Source organism: Lepisosteus oculatus, chromosome 7 (genome assembly GCF_040954835.1).
Source record: "Lepisosteus oculatus isolate fLepOcu1 chromosome 7, fLepOcu1.hap2, whole genome shotgun sequence".
NCBI lineage: Eukaryota > Metazoa > Chordata > Actinopteri > Semionotiformes > Lepisosteidae > Lepisosteus > Lepisosteus oculatus.
Window position 1 is genome coordinate 47,427,949 of NC_090702.1, and position 20,841 is coordinate 47,448,789.

A 20,841-nucleotide genomic window follows, 5' to 3' on the forward strand; every position below is an offset into this window, starting at 1 on the left:
TTTTCCATGTAAATATATTTGAAATGTATATTCTTTATAATTAAATTAGTTCAATTTTATTGGGTATGATGACAATCACATTTAATAGAACTGTAATTTGTTTTCAGTGAGATTATGTGCAAGTTGTGATTCATTAGTAATTTTAACTGTTAATACATTATGACATGCAAATTAAATCAAACAGGAAAGCAGTGGATACCATAAAAACATATGCTAAATGAAAGGGCTCATGCAATGCAAAATTCAAATTAAAGCATAAGTCAAAAATAAAAATATACTGTATAAAAGCAGATTCTTCATGAAAATCAGACTATTTTCTCACAGAGGGTTTACACCTTAAAGCCATTAAGGATAATAAAGATATTAAACCATTAAAGATATATTCAGGTCAATTTTGAAAAAGGTCCAATAATATAAGAATTAAAACTGATGATGATTTGCACAACAGAGTGAACATTGGGGCAATAAATTATCATCAGTCAATCCTAAGCTGGATATCTGTCAGGGTCATGTCAATGTTTATCTGTTCATATCATGTACAGTACTATATACAAAGATATTCCTCATTATTGCTTTCAAGTCTAATTTTACATTTGTTTATTGAACAATATATACAACATTTTCTTTCTCATAACTGAACTACTGTGGTCATTTCATGTAATTTTCTAAGCATAACATGAAGTACTCATTGCTAAATATTCCTGACTCATATGAATATGTTTATCAGAATTTTTGTTGTTTGGACAGTGCCTATGGAAAGTGAATGCATCCTTTATACAGTAACACATTTTGTGGCCTGAAATCAAGAAGCATTAAACCAGAATTTATTGTATCTTTATTTACACATTGCAACACACATGTTAAGTAAAAGTAAAGTCTAAGTAAAAGCAAATGCTCAAAATTCTGAAAACATACTTTGAAAACGGTGAATAGATTTTCTATAGGCACTGTACTTTTGCCAATTTGATCAGCCTTATTTTTAAAGCTCCCACGTCTTACTTAACATTAGAAACAAAGTTTCACTAAACGGAAAGGAAACAGTATCTAAAAGAATGTTAATTTAACAATAATATTCTTTGAATATTTTTAACAATATCAATTTTGATTAACAGCATTTTCCAAATTGAAAAGAAACTTTCCTATGTGCAAATCATTTACTACACTGAAAATCAGCATGAAATATAATCTGTTAAAGACAACACAGATAATAAACATAACAGATGTAACAAAAAGTCCTAAGATTTTAGTTAAGATTTTGAATGTTTCTTTTTCTAAAATGGTATAAACTGTACCTGTATATATTAATATGAGAAAGCACAAGTCTGACATTACATAGAACAGTATAATTTACACATTTGAAAACAGTTTCATTTTAAGTTTTATTTTCATAAAATTGTCTTTAACTCTTCAAAACTGAATTTTTAATCTGCACTTTCATTTCATCCTGCGTTTGGAATATTTTAGAAGGGGAAAACACACCATACAGTATATTAACGAATTCACTTACTCTTACACTCTCCCCACCAAAACATTAGAACCATTATGTCTATAGAACATTTATATGAGAAACACACAACATTATTTAAGTCAAATAAGCCTACATAGTAAACAGCTGCTTAAAGGCTGTGGCAGCAAAGCATATCAGCTACAAAGCCTACCTTAGCAGCTGCCTGCCTTGCCCTTATTTTCTGCTATCGTGTGCTAAGTATCATGCAACATTCCCTAGTAGAAAAGCTGTCTGCCAAAGCAGCTGGTTTTACAACAGTCTGAGCCTTTTTTAAATTTGGACAAACCAGGGGGAAGTGAGCTTTTACATGAATACTAGATGCTTGTTAGATGTACCTCACTCTGTGATTAAGGTTGTGGTATGTCATTAAAAGGATGACAAAAACCACAGATTTAACAGAGATTAACTCGATGACAAGATCAGTTTCTTCTTTCATCTCAAAGAGCTGCTTTCTGAGAGCACTAATTGTAAATTTGGGAACAGTTAAAAAGAACAAAAAAGAGATTGATGTGTTTTTAATTTTTAAATGGATATACATTATTATTTATTACAGTCAATATCCTTTACCATAGCTGAATTTTATCACATTCAGATATTAAAGGCTTCACTGACTCCTATTTAAAGAGTATAAATGAATATGTATTAAATGTCTGGTTTTATGTTACATCAGAAACGTTTTGCTTCAGGATTCACATAAGGCTACACATCCCCCTTTTATCCGCCATTACCTGGAAAACAGGCTTCCATATTCCCGTTAAAACCTTTGGGATTCCTAGACCAACTGGCTGAGATGGTGAAAAAGTGATATCCATATAAATAATACCCTTTATTATACATTTAACACCTGTAGTGAGAGATTACAGTACTCATGTGGCAGACCATATTCTGGCCAAATAAGTTATAATTACATAGGAAATCTAAAGTGTAAAACCATGCCTTCTACTGAGATCATTAGGAGTAATAGCAGGGGAAAGTGAATGTGCCATAAATTTGGGATTGGACTTTCAGTTGCACAGTTCATCGCTACAGCTACATTATACTACTTCTTAACAGGAAAAAAAAAACGTCCTTGCTTAAAGTTTTGAGACTCGCACACTGTGTGACTCATTGTTAAATTAAAGCATTGAGCATTTTCAGCTATAGAGACAATTAGCATAACTGAAAAGATGCTCTACACTCTGAAAAAATATGTCATATTATAATTATTCCTTTATTGATTCTATAAGTAAAGTTTGGAAAAGACTACTGAAGTTCCATCAATCACTTGATCATTAAGCTACAAATTCAGGACTTTAGACATTTCTTCCCATCATCTTTTCTCTACCAGTGCTCCCCTTGGCTCACCCATGTGGCCATCATATTTTCCCTTAAGCCAAGTACTGTATGTTTTAGACAAAATATGTCATAAATTTAACACTTTTTAACATCAAGGCTTATCTATCCACCATGTGGATGTGTCTCCTGAAATGTAGGCTTCAACACCACAGATAGACAAGCTTGTTGCAGTGATACAGATACAATAAAGGCAATTTATCACTGAATCTTGAGTCTTTTAGCAAAATAAAATTGCATTTAAATGCTAATATTGCCCATTATGTTCTGTTCTTATTTCAATTTATTTTTCTAAAGTTCCCAAGTACAGAAAACCTAACAGTTACAATCATGTTGTAAATAACATTTTTTTTATCACCATAATAAAGTAGATTTGTGAAGCTACCAAGAATATTCAGAACATTTTTTCACTGTAGGATTGGAAACAACTGAAAAGGATAATCCCAAACTCATGGCAGGTCACACTAATCTACAACATACTCTCACCTCCTTGTAGGTAAATGCATATTTGTTATTAAGTTTAATCCTATGGATCCTTTTCTATCAAAAGAGTAAAAGTTAATTAAATTAGATTGGTTATTAAAGTACATCCATTTAAATCACTTTGTGTGGCTGCACAAAGTTAGCAAAAGTGCTAATGCAAACTTTTCACATTCATAAAACCTTTGTAAAACTGAGTTAAGAGTGAAAGGGGATTTGTGACACCAACACACAGTTACATTTGGTTTATATTTGCTGTTATATAAAACCTTTAAGGATGTTTAAGCTATCAAAATGGTTTTAAAACATGCAGTACACTAGATTGGTGAAAGAGTGAAACATCCATTTAGTCTCACTTGGGGCTTCTGAAAAAAAAAGTGTAAGAATTGAATTGCTTATATTTCAATTTCCAAGTTTCGTGCAAACGGTAGCTTTTTAATTGTGAAGGCTATGTATTTGAGGATATCAGCATCTCAAAACGCTGCTACGGTATTTGCAGGTTTGGTATTAAACCTCTCCTTGTACGAATGATAAACTGAATGTATGAATTTTTACCAAAACATGGTAAAACTTCTGGTGAAACACAAAGGATCCTAAATGGTATCTTGGGATTTCACTTTCTTACGAGAGGTTCTTGCTCATCTCCACCATTAAACTTAATTACTAGTAATGCTACAGAAAATAAAAAGTACATAATGTAAGGTTATAAGTTTCCATTAACTGAAAACAATTCACCCTTTTATAAACAGTCTTGTTGAGAACTTTTAACAGCAATGTCAAAAATTACCTACAGTATATACACTGAATCACTAAAGATCACTAAAGGAGCTATTTTACTTATCTCCTTGATAGGATTCTACCTTTAGTTGCCTGTTGAGTTGCAATGTTTATGAAGCACCTGTTGTAAGCCAATTGTTGCTGAGTCCATACAACAGACATTGTAGCATTACTTATTATATTATTGTTCAGAGAATCTTCTCATCTTGGAATTTGTTCAGTATTTATCAAGGTATACATTATAAACCTTTTCTCACCAGAGGGAAGTACCTGCAAGATTACATTTCTCCAAACAAGTTGAAAGAATTGTGGCTTAATATAAAAATGTCTAACCAAATTCCTAATATTTCATAGTTTATACAGGACTACGTATATTTTCTGTTCAAAGTTGCATTTTGCTGCACTTAAAAGAGATTGCTTTTTAATTTGCTTCTTGTTTTTATATTCAATTAATAATTAATTTAAGTAAAAAAGAGTTTTGTGTAACTTGTGTCTGGAAAAACAAAAATACTTTTTCAGTAAAATTATAAATATTGTAACATAATAAAGCTGCCTATTATTACAACACAGACTAATCATTAATCATTTAATATAGTTAAATCATAATTAAATATACAGTCATACTGTTGACTATAAATGAAATATACAGATAGTTTAAGATATTCAAAACAGAAAGATAATCTGCCAAAACTGAAAAGAGAAGTTAACCCATGGAACTGTCCTCTATAATGAATTTTAAAGTCTCATTAGTTCTAAATTGTCTACATTTATTATTCATTATTATTCAAGAAACATCATGGGTCTCTCATTTCCCCCCTCCTTACAAAGACAAGTATAAATAGGTAGGGAAATATCATGTGAAACTGATGTTTTCTGACAAATAATGAGTAATGTGTGAAGAATGCACTTTGTTTAAAACAGGAATAGCCTATAAAGTTACTTTGGTAAAAAAGCCAAAAAATCACATACCTTTGGCTGGAGATTGGGATGAAGCAATACATAGCCATTGGGGTCAATGGCAAAATAATATCCATTAGGACCAATCTAGAAAAGAAGTGTATAATAATCATTATAGTCACTTTTTGTACATGGACCACCCGGATCCCTGTCTCTTGTTATAATATAATTGCACAAACCTTACAGGAAATTTGAGTTATTCAATAGAATACACTAACAACACTAACTCTGGAATAAAAGGCCTTTGTAGTAATACACAAAATACACATTCCATTAACATGTTCGCATCTGGAAATACTTAATGTTAATCTAGAATCACTATCATTAAAGCTGAAAAAACATATAATCCCAGCTGTGTGTATTTTTTAGACAGCAGTACATTTTCTTCACTTTCTTCTGAAAATTAAAGACATTTCTGATAAAACCAAACAGTAAAAAAGACAGAACAGCAGGAATGTTTTTTTAAAAGCACCCATTACTATAAAGAACGTGAACGTACAGACCATGAATCACTAAAAGCTGAACTACATTTCAATTCTGCATTTAACGAATGTACACAAAGTTTAAATGAGCTAGAATACTTATACAATAAATTGCTACATCAGGTTCTCGAGATTTTCATTTATAAATCATTTATAAATCACTTCGATAACACTTTTTGCATTTGTTGAGGGATTCTTGCTAGGCAATTATCTGATTAGTGCCATAAAAAAGCTTTTATTGCTTGTTGGAAATAAAGCAATTTTGGCTCTGTAATCATGTTTTTATTTTTTGTTAAATCTGAATAATCTTAATCTAAATCTGATAAGACACTTGACTGAGAATGTATCCTTAACAATAAGAGTGAAATGCCTATTTAGTATTAGTAATACTGTTAAGTATCCACGTCAACATTTGCATATTAAATATTATACTTACTGTAAAGCGTGGTGTGAGCCTCTTGATATCATCAAGAGACACATCAATTGCCATTACTCCCAGAATGAGCTGGTTCTGGTGCTTAAAAATAAGTTAAAGATTGTTAGAAGTGTATCACTGCTTGTGCTGATTTTTAAACAAATGTCAATAAATTGATAGTCTTGACTCCATCAGAGAACTCCTAACCAAAAATGTGTGCATGGGTGCATGGAATGAATATTTATTTAAATTTATATTAGGCTCTTCATCTCAACGGATCTGAAATTGGCTCACAGATAGGTGAAGACCTGTTAATGTACAGCACCCACCTGGGTAACCCGTATCAGCAATTGAGGCTGAAGCATGAGATCAGCAACAGCAGGTGAGCCAGCAGCCATATCACCCTGCAACTCACAGCTGGCAACCCACTGAAGCTCAGCTGACCAGGTGTGAGCCTGGTCAGTACCTGGATGGGAGACCTCCTGGGAAAAACTAAGGTTGCTGCTGGAAGAGGTATTAGTGGGGCCAGCAGGGGGCGCTCACCCTGTGGTGTATGTGCATCCTAATGCCCCAGTATAGTGACAGGAACACTATAGTGTAAAAAGTTGCTGTCCTTCAGATGAGACGTTAAACTGAGGTCATAACTCTCTGTGGCGTTTCTCAAAAAGAGTAGGGGTGTAACCCCGGCCTTAATCAATCATGCCTTCCTAATAATCCCCATCTATAAATTGGCTTCATCACTCTGTTCTCCTCCCTACTAATAGCTGGTGTGTGGGGAGTGTACTGGTGCCCTTTGGCTGCCGTTGCATCATCTAGGTGGATGCTGCACACTGGTGGTGGAGGGGAGCACCCATTACCTGTAAAGTGCTTTGAGTGGGGAGTACAGAAAAGCGCTATATAAGTGTAAGGAACTAGATGGGGCAGTGAAGTTAGAAACTGCCTCACCAATTGAAATACTGTAGTAAGGCCAGATTGTACAGGCCCAGAGTGGAATATAGCCAAAGCACTGGGATTAATACAGCTGCTCTTATGAACAATGCCATGTGATCTTTCATGACCAAGTAGTCAGGACCTTGGTTTAAAGTCTTGTCACCTCCTACAGCACAGTGTCCCTGGTCCCTAAACATGGATTTTGGTTGGGAAATTCCGGTGCAGAGGGAAGAGTGACACCTAATGGCCCACGAGAACCACTTACAGCAGCGGCCTGTTTGTTACTTAGAGGACTCCCATCCGAGTACTTTCTGAGACTATGGGTGGTGATACTCCAATGATGCGGAACAAGTGTGTCTTTGAAACTGGGGTTCTAATACGATGCTTTTGTGTGACTGAACAAAAGAACATACAGTAAAAACCATTATGCACTAGAGGAAGCCCATCTAGCCCATTCGGTAGTTACTGGAGTAGTTAATTAATCCGAGGGCCTCAACTAGCCGTTTTCTGAATGGAGCCGAAGTATCAGCTTCAAACACCAATCCCCAGGAACCCTGTTACATACTCTTACAACCCAAAGAAATGCCTTCTGTTCCCTGTTATAAATGTACTTTCACGTAGCTTCCACTTCTGTCCTTTGTTTCTTGTTTTACTGATGAGTCAAGATATTAGAAAGTGCACTCCAAAGCATGAAACCAGTGCACTCTCTAGGAGGCAGTAGAATAAAATTAGCAAATAAATATAAAAAAGCTACAGTCTTTTTTTTTTGTCAAACGGATTTGCAGATAGGCAATGGCAGCTAGATGATTTAGCTAGTGTTGCTGTTGTTGTTGAATATAGTGTCGTGCGGAATACAAGTCAGGTTCCACAAGCCCAATGCCTAAGTTCTGCTATTTGTTTGTTCTCTGGCACATTTCCGACCATATTGAACACTAACATGAAATCAAAGAACAAAAAAAAAGGTTCGACAGTGAATGTTTCCATTTGTCTTCTGGGATGCAGGCAGAGAGCTGCTGTGTGATTTCAAGTCTGAGAACATGTTATCTAGAATGACCTTTCGGGGAAGTATTGTGATGTGATGGGAGAGATCCCAGAGGCTGTAGTTCGTGCATGTCTCCATTCGACAAGATTGGAGAAGGGTTAAAGTCTGACATTTTAGATGTATCTAGTTTTATCTCCCAATATTTTACCTTGGGAATATGCTAGTTTCATGGTTTGTGCTACATCACACTCATGTGACAATGGTGGGTAAACTGAAACTTTTGTAAACTAACAGCAAACCTAAACTACAGTATGTTATGCATGTGTAACTGTCCATGATATCAAATTGTATGCTAAAACACTCAGCATGAAGAGGTCAAGGCCAGTACAGAACACACAGCGGATGTCTGATTAAACAGACTGTCCTGTTTACTGTAGAATTAGCAATATTATTCTCCAGGAGAGGAAAAAAGCAGTAAAATTTATTTAGTACTTGACAGCTTTATCAAAGTGTTTTTCCAGTAACTCCTGGCAATGCAGATACTCTACGTAACTTTGCATTTGAACACCTTTGATACAGTTAAATTGAAATTGAACTTTCATTCAAAATAATTTTCCCTCACACTTATTGGTTATTAGAAAAGCTTGTACCTTTTTTTTACATGAATAAACATTACAATTGTAACAAATTTACATGTCTTGATATTTAGCACAAAGGTCACTCTCTAGCACACGAACTGTAGTTAGCAGAGGAACATTGTAGAAAGGTAATATAGTCCTTGTGGAACTTTTTGGGAGTCATTTTAAAATGACTACGTATTATCTTGAAAGACAGGTACCTTCGTTTGACCACTGTTGTCTTTTATCTCAGTCTTATTGAAAACTGGCAGTGTCCCCGTGATAACGAGGCCAAGATCCTGTTGTGCAAAGTAGAAAACACACATGTCAGTAAAATAAGAAAGCAGACAATAAAAACAGTGATTTATTTAAATAGTAACGTATTTTACTGGGGCTAACCAACTATTATACTGGAAAACACTATTAAGACAAAAAAAGGTTGCATTTCTGAAAAGCAATAAAGGGTTATAAATGCTCAGTTTTCTATTACAACAGACGTTATTATTACAAAACAAAAATGTATTGCAAATAGTGTCCATAGATGTATGGTATGAGAACAAGAACTGCGAACATCCTTCTGAATGACAACTTCACTTCACATCCCTTCATCTTCCAGTAACAAGAGAGAAACAGCAACAGAAATCAGGTCAATAGCCCTGTGATCACTGATAAGACAGAAAGTGAGGGCAGTCACTTGCTTCTGCTTTCTCGGAACTTCACTTTTTGTATAATATACAGTAACTGTTGTAATAAATGTATTTTTTAAAATTTTCATATCACGAAAATCCTGTAATGTGAGCTGAAACCAATGTAAACAGTTTATTGTTAGGAATGTATACTGTACAGTACAGTATGCATGTCTGTACTGTACACTGTCAGAGTCCTTCAGAAATACCCTAAAAGATGACCTTTGTAAAGCAATTGTCTACCACTTCACTGCTGAAGAAAAACAGAAGGACTCCAAGTTGTATAGTTTACAGACTGCACCCCTGCAAAATGGTTTGTAAGATCATTTTGATCTACATCTGATACTTTATTATTAAGCAGTCCATAAAGCTAATTAAATAAATAGTAAAGGCACTATGTAAAATACATTTTAATAGTTAACTGTACTGTTTTTTTTCATGTGAAACATAATAATGAGAATTTGCATTTATACTACTGTATATTAAAATTAAAATTGTGTTTGTGGAATTTGTTTTTCAAAGAGAATGAAGAGTGAAATAAGATCCCAAAAAATAAAACCACAAACCAGCGCATCAAGATAGACATTTGTCCATTGTACTTGTTTGGCCTTTTTATCAGCCAAAACCATTGGCCTTCCCAACACGTCAAGGTACTCCTGAAATAAAAAAAGAGTTGCTTCTTCAACCTTTAAAAATAAATGTGCATGCATTGGAAGATTCAAGTCACAGCTAAAATATTTTAATGTTAACCTGTGACTTGCAAATACAAAAATATAAGGTGTTTGATATTATTAAACTACTATGAATTAAAATGACATTCTTTAGAAAAGTGCTCACTAAAGTCAGGAAGGTCACTTAGCAAAGCTGATATCAACCTTGATAAATAGTTTTGAGTAATTAAGCACCTTGTTACAAAGATGAAATATTTTTTCAATATTTTAAAATCAAACAGAAATTGATTTTACTTCAGTGCAGACAGATTACTATGGTACACGCAAAGAAAAAAAGATAAAACAGCAAAATTTTAAAGATATGGCCAGTCATAATGAGAACAGCCAATGTTACTAAAGTTTGGTGTTTAAACATGAACAGTACAACCTATTTCACTAAAAATCTGTAAAAACAGTCAAATTTGTTTTACACAGTACCTGTGTGTTGATTCTTATTGCTCCAATGGAAGGAATTTCATAGTAATATCCTAAAAAAAACAACATACAATTTATTTAGTTTCATACAATGTATAATTATTCTCTTCTTTGTCAGATGCATATGGTAAACCCACATAATACGTGAAAAGTTAGGAGTATACAGTAATAATTAATAACTATTCATTGTCGATTTAACACAATAAATCAAGTTCTATATAGAGCATTACTATAATAAGGATGTCATTGTTCTGTATGGGACACCTTAAATCCTACACATACAGTACAGTAAAAAACTCCCTACAAAGCCTAGACTGATGATTGACATTGAATAAGCAGCCATTGTAGTAACAGGTCTGTTGTAAAACTGAGATCTGTCCACCTAATGATCCATGAAAAAAAAAAATCCATCTCCCACACTCCCACAAAAGCATGCCATCAACACATCAAGAAATAGCTACGAGCCAAGATCAATCATTTAACATTATGATAAATCACATGATGAATTATAAACCAAAACCTGAACAGTGGCATTAAGCATTTTGAAACAAAGACATCATGTCAAAATAGTGCATTTATGAACAGTACATAGGCATTGTCTGATTGATATTTAAGAATTTTGGCCAATCTGTAAATATTCATTATGGGTAGTCTTTACTTCATATATGAAATAATACCTTTATTTGCACAGGCCATCCACTGTATTGGTCCTTTATCATAGTTGTGCTGACCAACAGAAAAAGTAAATACACGGACCTAGAGAATATAAAATGATTTCTATTAAACACATTCAAATGTTACTTCCATAATTGTTTATAAGTTTATGTAGAATGTAGGAAAAGAAATGCAGAATTTTCTAACATTTATACATCAAAATGTTAAAAATACAATAGTATGAGTATCATGTGTATCAAAAGTATTAGTGTAAAAATATATTTATATCTAACCCCACAAGGCAAGTCGGGCCCCGACTAGCTCTGTTGGTAGAGCACGAGACTCATAATCTCAGGAGAGTGGGGTCGTGTCCCACATCGGGCGCCAGGTCCTCCATGTTGGAGGTTGGGCACATGGCTAACAATTCTGTCCCGTAAAAAAACTAATGTTGCTGCCCCTACATGTCAGAAGGCATAATGGGCAAAACATCCATCTACACAAGGCAAGTTTTAATAACACTATATTTCTTCTACTGGACCAACATTTCTATTGCCATTTAGGTATAAAAAGAGCCTATGCACAGAAGCAATCCAATCAGTGCCATTCATATTCATTGGTGAATCGTCAGACGTTCACAAACACAATTTGTGACCTCCACAACTCTGCTGCCAGCAATGAAAAAAATGAATCTCGGCAATATCCAAAGCCAAGAAGCTCAAGGCTTGTGGGATGATTGCAAATGTCCTTCATGAAATGTAGTTTGAAAAGATAATTCAGGTCTATAAGCAATATTCTTTAAGAAGCTTTGGCATAATCAGATTACACCTCCAACGGATGAGAGTAAAATCTTGGTGTCTGGTTAAATTCCACTTTGGTCTTGTGCAATCTGGTCTAGAAAAGTCCCTTAATGTAGCATTTTCTCAATTCTTATCCTGATCTATAGTTAAATGGAGCTGCTGTCACATGTCGCCCAAATGGGCACTGTACTTAAATTGCAGATGGAGATGGTCTCCAACTGAATGTAATACCCTTTGGGATCTTTTGGGATGGAAGATTCTACCTACACTCGAGGAAATATGATTAATAAACAAAACCTACCAGGGCATTCAAATAAATATAATAGCGCCTTCTGTTAAAAAGCTCAAGTTTGGTCACAAACGGCTGTCAAGAAGGATAAGAATTCAAAGCACATGTCAAAGTTTACTGTATGACAAAATGATTAAGGTAGCTAGTGACACGGCTCAGACCTTAATATCATAACAAGCTCCATCCTGAGCACTGAGTGAGTGCTACTCAATATGTCCCTATATGTCCATATTTTTGACAACTCTTAATGATATACTATTGATCCTTTTAATGCACAATACCGATGTTCATAAATCATAGTACAGTACATTATAGAAAATATGTTTTGAGTGTGTTTTATCAAAATGCTGAAAAGAATGCACTGTACAGTAAGTGCATTTAGATAATAGATTAAAAAAAGATCCTCCTATTGTGATGTAAACTGCAGAGGCTGGCATGATGCACTGTGCAATTAAAATTGTCATTAAAGCAGAACAACTCCTTTAGGCGTTAAGTTCAGATCCTTTATTCACATGCATACACGCAAAAACAAAGCAAAATAAATAAACAGAGAAGCACCTCTTCCACAAATATGACTTTCACACACATTTCTGTCTGGCAGATAGCTACAGTACACATCACAGACTAGGAAACAAGGAGCCCTTCTGGGGAAGGGTGAACCAGATGTCATTTTATTGATGTGACAGTGTGGTGCCGCGGATGAACAAGGAAGAGAACCAGAATGGATCTGCCACTCAGAAAACACAATTAATTGGGGGTGGTTTAAATGATTGAAATGTAGAGACGTGCGATACAGTTTTAATGAACTTCAAACCAGGCAGCTCAAACACTGTGTTTAAACATGAAGTGGGACAATAACAAATCAATTGAATTATGCAGCCATCCTTTCAAAGCCAATATTGCGCTACTGGAATAGGTTTTTCAAAAAGAAGTCCATTTTTCAAAGACAAATAGCATGTGGATCCCAATCAGTGAAAAAAGAAACAGTGACCCATTCCAGATTATAGAAATTATAGTTGTTGGGGGAAAAATAGGACAAGTAAATGTAAAAAAGTCTTGAATATGCCAAACAAATTTACAGAAAAATTAAAAACAATCAAAGAAGAACTGCTTTTACTCAATGGATCTTCAAAACCACATCAATGCTCCTGCTTCTAAGTATAGTTCTACATTACTGTCCACAAATGTTTAGAGTGTGATGTAGGATGTACACATTAATAATGTCAAGGCCTGCAGGTGTACTGCCCGAGGTCAAGAGGTAATTAGTCCTCCTTACAGTATGTCACTTTCCAGAGTATTATTCCACTGAAAACCCTTCACCACAGCCTGCAAGTCACACAGACAAGAGTTGAACCTGTGATTTTCAGGACATGTCATAAGCTCTAGCTGCGACCCTTAAACTAAATAAGACAGTCGAGAGACTGGAGGATGGCATTTTTAATTTGAAATGTCCAAAGTTCCAAATAAAGTTGTAAAAAACAATAATGTGCTATTGGTAATGCAACAAATAGCCAAACAATATTTAATTTGTTATTGGTATTGATACAATTATCTGCATCTTAAGAACAATATATATCCATGGCATTCATGTTATCTTAGAGCAATCGATAGTGTCAGTTTCTGGCACTAAAATCTACTTACCTTCCTCTCTGGGTTGTATTCTTTAAAAATCTCTTCAGCCCTTTCTTCTCCTCCGTCAGTGAAGAGCATAATTATTTTGTTGCAGTGTGCACGGGAACCGTTAAACTGAAGATATTCAAAAATCTTTTATTAAATCCTGCAGGGGTTTTGAAAATCTCATCTAGCTCTTGAACCAATCCATCTGTCCATTTTCTAACCACTTTCTTCAATAGAGGGTCTCTGGGGAGCTGGAGCCTATCCTGGCAAGCACTCTCAAACAAGTATTTGGTAAATATCAAGTGTTACTCTGCAAAGTAAGTATTTTTCAAAGAGGTGGTTTGAAAACGCTCCTCACGGACGTATTACAAAACCCTAAGTTTAAAAAATAAAACAGGAAAATGCACCACGGAAACATGTCTACGGCACACTAAACATATTCAGAATTTCTGAAAGTGTTAAATTAAAAAATATATATAAATATTTTGTACAGTAAAGAGTGTAGTTGGTATTTTCAACAAAATCCGAGACATTAAAATATGAACGCATCAAAATATGGAACTTTAAAGTTTTACTCAGCCAGAATTTGAACTCAGTATTGTTGCGATACTGTGTACATCCAGCAGGTGGCAATGCTTCATAATAATGCACTGCGACAGTGCGCCTGATTAAACCAAAGGTGGCTTTATTAACAACAGGATTCTTACTGGAAGTCAACATTAATAACAGGGTGGATCTTTAAATTCTATTAAACAACAGGAAAAAAATCCCAATGTGGAAATTGTGAAAAGACATTTCTACATTGCACCACTTATAAAATTCACTCTATACCATTTAGATATTCTCCTGCTGTTTTTCCATTAAAAACAAAGTTGGGTTTTCTACACTGTCAGCAAACACAGTGTTTTCTAGATTTTCTTAACACAAATGTACTGTATTGTGTTTTCTTCAGTACATCTGCTGCTGCCTTTTGGTTATAAACACAGCAAAGGTCTGCAGTTGGAAAAAATTGAATTTGACGCTACAATAGGATTGTGAAGTTGCTGTTGGACCCTGAGAGAAAAATATTCTTGGACAAAGAGTGCAGACTGTCAAAGATAATACAAGTGATGCCATGTTATAATTTAAACGCTTTGGAATGGTTCTGAAAAGCCAAGAAGAAGACTTTACAACCACTTCAGAAGTTATCAGACCAGGCCTACTCAACTTGCACTCCTCTCATCCACTCCATTACATAGCTTTGCTGCAACCAACTCCTTAATTATTTGGTTGATAGCAAGCAGATTCAATACAACAATACAACATTGTTCGTATCAAAGCGCTGTGATGGGATGGATTGTGAGGACCTTAAGTTGAGTAGACAATACTTAACCTGATTCTCAGTTACCATCTGAAAACAAGATATTAGTGTCTTTGGCTACCACATTTAGCCATCCCCCTCAGACCACACCTACACCATCACCATCTACAGTACCTCTTTATGATTTCTTATTTATTGCACATCTCCAGTCATTGTTTACACGTCTGTATTGTTTACATTCAAACTGTCTACATGTTTACTTGCACACTGTCTACTGTTTGTCTGTATATTGTCTTGATGCACTGTTTGCACTTTGTTTTGTTTTTTACACTTGTTTTACAATCGAGAGACTTTCTGTAAGTAAGAATTCCATTGTACCAGTACCGGTTACACATGACAATAAAGTTCAAGTTCAAGTACCAATGAAAATCAACAGACAATCTGCGGTCGTTAAGTCATAGACAATAAAAACTGTCCATGAAATAGCCACCTTCAAACCTTTTTTTTGCATTTACATGGCGGTATGAGTAACATAATGACAAACACTGTGCTTATAAGCCATGTATCATTTAATTTTAATTTAATTTAATCTTTATAGCTTTCCTTTTTTTTTCTTTATTTCTGTTTGTGAACTTTTGAAAAATGAACAATTTTTGTGATGTGTGACTGAAGATTATTGAAGAAGCAGTGTAACCTTATTTAACATCCACGTCTCCAAGGTAGACATTTTCTCACTAAAGTGAATAGCTTCCTGTGACAAAATAGCATAGCAGCAGAATTTGGTCAAAGCAAATAGTGACAAATTGAGTGACTTCTACAGCAGGTCAAGAAATCAACAAACTTTGTAGTATGTCATGTTAATTACTCTGACAGTGATCAAGACTGACAACATCAGTCAAGTACTGATGTGTAAGCTCCGTTTTCTACATGTACTCTGTAAACCTATCTGATTTCACACTGGCTTCTGATACGACCTCAGGAACTAAGAAGAACATGGAAAGCACTTACTTCTGAAAGCTGTTCAAAGGCAAACTTGAAACCCTTCTTATAGTCGGTTATTCCTTTTGCTGTGATATTTTGAACATCGTCTTTTAACTTCTTTTTGTTTCGAACATTAGCTTGAACGAGATGGTGGAAGCAGCCAACATAGTTCGCTTCTTTATTGAACTGAAACAAAAAAAAACAATGCATTATTCAACACACCTACTGTACTGTATATTTATGCCGTCTGCTTTCAGCAGGCTTGTTAAAACCTGGATTAGACTTTCTAACTAAATTGCAGCTCAGTGGAATAAAGAACAGTTTTGAAGTTTAGATTTACTTGGCCCATGGTAGTTACAATGCTTTGGTCATTTTTGCTTGGCTGCTTTGGAATTTTTCTGGTTCTGCTCAATTGCCTCCAGCGTCTCTCATTTCCTTCCTTGGATTCTCCCACAATCTATATTCTGATGACGTCCATGTGACAAGTGCACCACTTCCTGATCCTCTTAGGCTTTGATCTGGTCTTTCTGGTGCTCTGAATAGCAGTTCCACTCCTAGATAAAGTACAGGACCAAGTCTTCCTCCACAGACGAATTTGACATCTGTTCTGCTCTGCTCTGGTCCTGCCAACCTTCAATCATGGTTGCTACCTCGCTATAGAGAAAGTTCAGTTCCATTGTACTGAAAGATCAGGTCCTACTCTAGTCTACATTTACACTATCTAGATTTGGGGGGGAGGGGGGGTGATGTCACTTCTGTGAGCCTTGTTAGATTATACTTCTTTTCCATCTACTGTAACTCTGTCTTTTATAGATATACAGTATAACTGACCATTTCTGTACAGATGCATTTTAAGATCCTTGTTCTTCCCTACCTTTCCCTTCATTTCTCTGCCTCAAAGGTGTGAAACATTTTGTACAAGTAACCTTGCAGGATGTTATTGCATGAGAAAAAACAGATTTTGACATTCATGCAATAATTGTGAATGGGGGAGAGTGAAGGGTCTCTGTGGGCCTTATTAAGCCATAAAGACAAATGAGGAGGTCAATTAATTTATCAGTAAAAACCAATCTTTCTATATTCGTAATAGCATTTCTATTAAATGAAAACCTACTAATAAGTTTTTTTTATTAAACTGTATACAGTATAGATCTTGCATTTTAATATGAAAACACTTGGTCATAATAGTTTTACACAAACCATTTCCTAAGAAATTCTGTCAAAGTTTAGTTGATCCTGAATATTTACAGATCAGAAGACAACCCGGTTTTGTTTTTGTACTTAATTGTAACCCCATTAATCAACAGCATTAAAATAAACAGCAAGTACTGTTTCCCATCATTGCACAATTATTTAAATTTCTGAAAAGGCACATTCACCAGGACATAGAAGCATTCTCTAAATGCTATGAAATATCTCAGGCTACCACATAACTATTACAAATTTTACCAAAAGGACGACTGCCTTATTTTTTTGTGCTACACATGACACTTGAAAACACAATTCTAGATATTAATGATGAAAGAAATCTTTTGATTTGTCTCTCTATAAAAGAAACTCTTGACACCACGAAGCAGGCGCTGCATTAAATGCAAGGAAAAATTCTCATAAAAATACAGGGTGCATTTGTGAGTCATTGTATCAGTGGTTCACAGCAGGCACTGTCAAAACACACAGGGCTGTGCATGCATGAGCTGAAAAGGAAGTTATATCCATATTGTGTTGATTAACAACTGTGAAGAAAAAGTGCAAAACAGAAATTCAGTTGCCCCCCGTGTTCTGAGTTAAAGGCATCCCTAAACCACGCAAAACATGTCTGTCACACTGAAGAGCTATAATTTAGCTTGGGAGTTTGTCAATGACATTTGAAATCAATTTGTGTACAAATGAACAGGAAAGAATCTAAGCCCATGAAGGGAAAATAAACGTAATTATTCATGATGATGGTGAGTGTCTTTACATAACAGCACATTCTGACCGTAGATAAAAGCCCTGTCTAAAATAATCTTGTTTTTTTGTTGTTTTTAGATCCATGTACAATATGTCAGGGATTATATAAGTGCAGATAAATAAAAATTAAAATAAGAACACTTTGCATTATGACACTCGTTAGCTCATGAATGAAGTGGAATGCAAAATGCTTATTATAACGTTCAATTAATAGTGTCTTATTGCCCACTGGCATTCTTCTTTGCAAACATCTCTCCATTATTATCTGAGTCAGCAGATGATTGCAAATGGGGAGCATTACATAGAATAAGAATTAAGGCCATGTAGCTACTGTACGATGATGTTTTATAATTTAATAGTGAAATGAAACACCATATTTTATATGTAATTTAATGTACTATGACAGAAGGACTCTGCAAAGGACTGGTGTCCTGTCCAGGGCGTATCCTGCTTCGCACTAATTGTTTTTCCATTTCAGCACTGTGGCCCTACAATGGGCTAATTAGTTGTTGATAAAGAATAGAAAAGACTGTAAGCGAGACTATAAATGTTGAAGTCACTCACCATCATGAAGTAATTATAATGTTAACTTTAGGAAATCTCTAGTATATGAAATACAGTGCCTCCAAATACTGCATTCAATTTAATTAAAAGAGATTACAGTATATTCATTAATCTCTAAAGCCTGTGATTTATGTCCTGAAAGAATTTATACCACAAAAATCCCTTTAATTTGTTCAGGGGTTTGGGTGATTTTCATCTAATCAAACAGTGCCCTGTAGTTGCCATATACTATGTTTACCTCTGAATTCCCCTCCCTTTGGTTAAGACTGGAAAACTTTGAAAACATGTCACTGAGAGAACAATCGTTGACTTTTCATGTACTGTACTTTTGTCTGTAGGTTTAAAAAAACATTTGGTTTACTTTCGGCTAGTTTCAGACAACAATCCACACCTTCATGCATTTTTAAATTTACTACATTAACTGAATGTAAATGATAGACTTTTCAAGTTGATTGAATGGCTAAAAAGGCTCAAATCCTATTTCAGTCTTGTCAAAGGTCTTTTCAGAATCTGTTTCTTCTTACTTGGCTAGAAGTTATATGTGATGCACATACCCAGGTAAGAATTTTATAATACTTTTCAATTGGTTTATAACTGACTGAATTACCAAATCTACTCAAACACTTGGTACACACTCCCAGTAGGAACTGTAAGAACTATTGTATGCAAGTACTGGGAAAAAGCCGTTTTTCTTCTTACAGCAATAATTTTATCACATTTATATATTATCATTATCTTCTGATAGATACTGTATATATACTGTATCCGTATCATTTATCCACATAAAATGGACGCCAATGAGTCCTAATCACTTATACAGTACATTGCACTTGGAAGGTTTCCCTGAGCCCTCTAACTCAGTTTTTCAGGGGATTAACCCCTCTGATCCTATTACTGTAGCCCTGTATACAAAATGAAACTAGTAAAGCTGGATTAAATTCCATGAGAGGCCTAATCTAATAAACGCCATTATACTGCACTGCTCATTTCAACAAAACTAGGTCACAAAGCTACTTAACAAGTAATGTAACAAATATTGTTCCTATGTTGCGTTCACCATTGCAATGGAATTTCACTGGGTTTATCCCTCAGTGGCTGGCATCCAACAAAGAATCGAGTAGATCTGGAACTAAATTAAATTAAATATGTATTATTAAGATTTTATCTGCACCAACAGAAAAACAAATCTCAAAATGTAAATAATTTTTTATCATTGAGAGCAATCTGTTTTTTTGTTTCCATTATTCCTGTTATACTGGGCATGTTAAATCATTTCCTACCAATAAAAACTAAGATATGAAGGTGTGCTGTAATCCATGTGCTAAAGTAGTTTTGATTCTTAACTTCAGGAGCCTGTGCTGATAATAGGCATTCAAGAACAGAAAAAAAAACTGCTGCAATTATTTTTCAATTTTGTCTGTAGTGATATGCTCTGCAAGATATGTAAATCAACATACGATTAATGATAGAAGTGTTTTTTGATACTGCTAGATCACCACATGTAGAGCTATACTTCTGCAGAACCTGATTTATGCATAGCAGGTAATTCATGTTATATTGAATTCTATTGCCCTGACACAAAGGACTATGTACTTTTACCTGTTAAGCAATAAACAATGTGCAAGATTCCCAGGACATTAATATTTATACAAGCTATGTTAAAATAAGCAAATGATTACCATTAAAAAGCTAAGAAGCAGGACGTCTGCAAATCTATGTTTTGGGTTTGTCAAATCTTGTAAAAATCCTGCAAGATGCCACAGCTGCCATGAGATTGGAAAACCCTGTGATGAGATTAATATGCTAGTGAAAATGTGCCAAAGTGTGAAAGATAATATAAAAACTACTTACGTATATATGTATTATGAAATCAATTAAAAATGCAAGAACTACAAGTTTAACAGGATTGCTTTAAAGCCTACATATGAACTTATTTTGTTTTCCTTTTACATATTAACAATATAAAGTATTTCTAGATTGAGTTTTACATCCTTCCAATACGTATGCGGGGAAAAATTCCAATTAGGAGGAGATATTTTACATTTAGCATATTCCACAGGCCTAATAAAATCAATAAATTGCAGAAATTAAAAAATTACAGTAATTAAAAATTACTAAAAAATTACATGAGATGGCACCGCAAGACAGAAGTATAGATTTAAAGTAATTTACATTTTCTGTCCTCAAAAAGGACTGGATGGAAAGACGCTGTGCCCGTGTCAGGCAAATCTTCAGACTGCCTTAGGCGAAGGTGGAGGTTTATGGATGTGAATGATAAATGATTTAGTATCAGGGAGGTTAGGGCAACAGGGAAGTGGTTTATGTATTTTTCAGGATTACAACCTGTGCACTGCCATCTGCTAAAGGGACTAGAGGAGC

The 20,841-nt window shown here is 34.8% G+C and overlaps 1 protein-coding gene across 10 annotated transcripts in view; it reads right to left on the bottom strand.

Moving 5' to 3' along the window:
• The window catches only part of LOC102697890 (voltage-dependent calcium channel subunit alpha-2/delta-1), a 238,143-nt gene that overhangs the window by 44,492 nt on the left and 172,810 nt on the right, over positions 1–20,841 (bottom strand). For 5 of the 10 annotated variants that reach the window (XM_069192581.1, XM_069192580.1, XM_015352221.2 and 2 more), the window contains exons 11-18: positions 15,976–16,134; positions 13,692–13,796; positions 10,988–11,066; positions 10,314–10,363; positions 9,732–9,821; positions 8,701–8,778; positions 5,972–6,052; positions 5,066–5,140 (exon numbers count right to left, since the gene is read on the bottom strand). In XM_069192581.1, coding sequence (XP_069048682.1) covers positions 5,066–5,140; positions 5,972–6,052; positions 8,701–8,778; positions 9,732–9,821; positions 10,314–10,363; positions 10,988–11,066; positions 13,692–13,796; positions 15,976–16,134 — 717 coding nt within the window. Of the gene's footprint in view, positions 1–2,235; positions 2,293–3,325; positions 3,380–5,065; positions 5,141–5,971; positions 6,053–8,700; positions 8,779–9,731; positions 9,822–10,313; positions 10,364–10,987; positions 11,067–13,691; positions 13,797–15,975; positions 16,135–20,841 lie in introns of all 10 variants that reach the window. The other 5 variants (XM_015352218.2, XM_069192576.1, XM_069192577.1 and 2 more) reach the window with 2 other exon arrangements.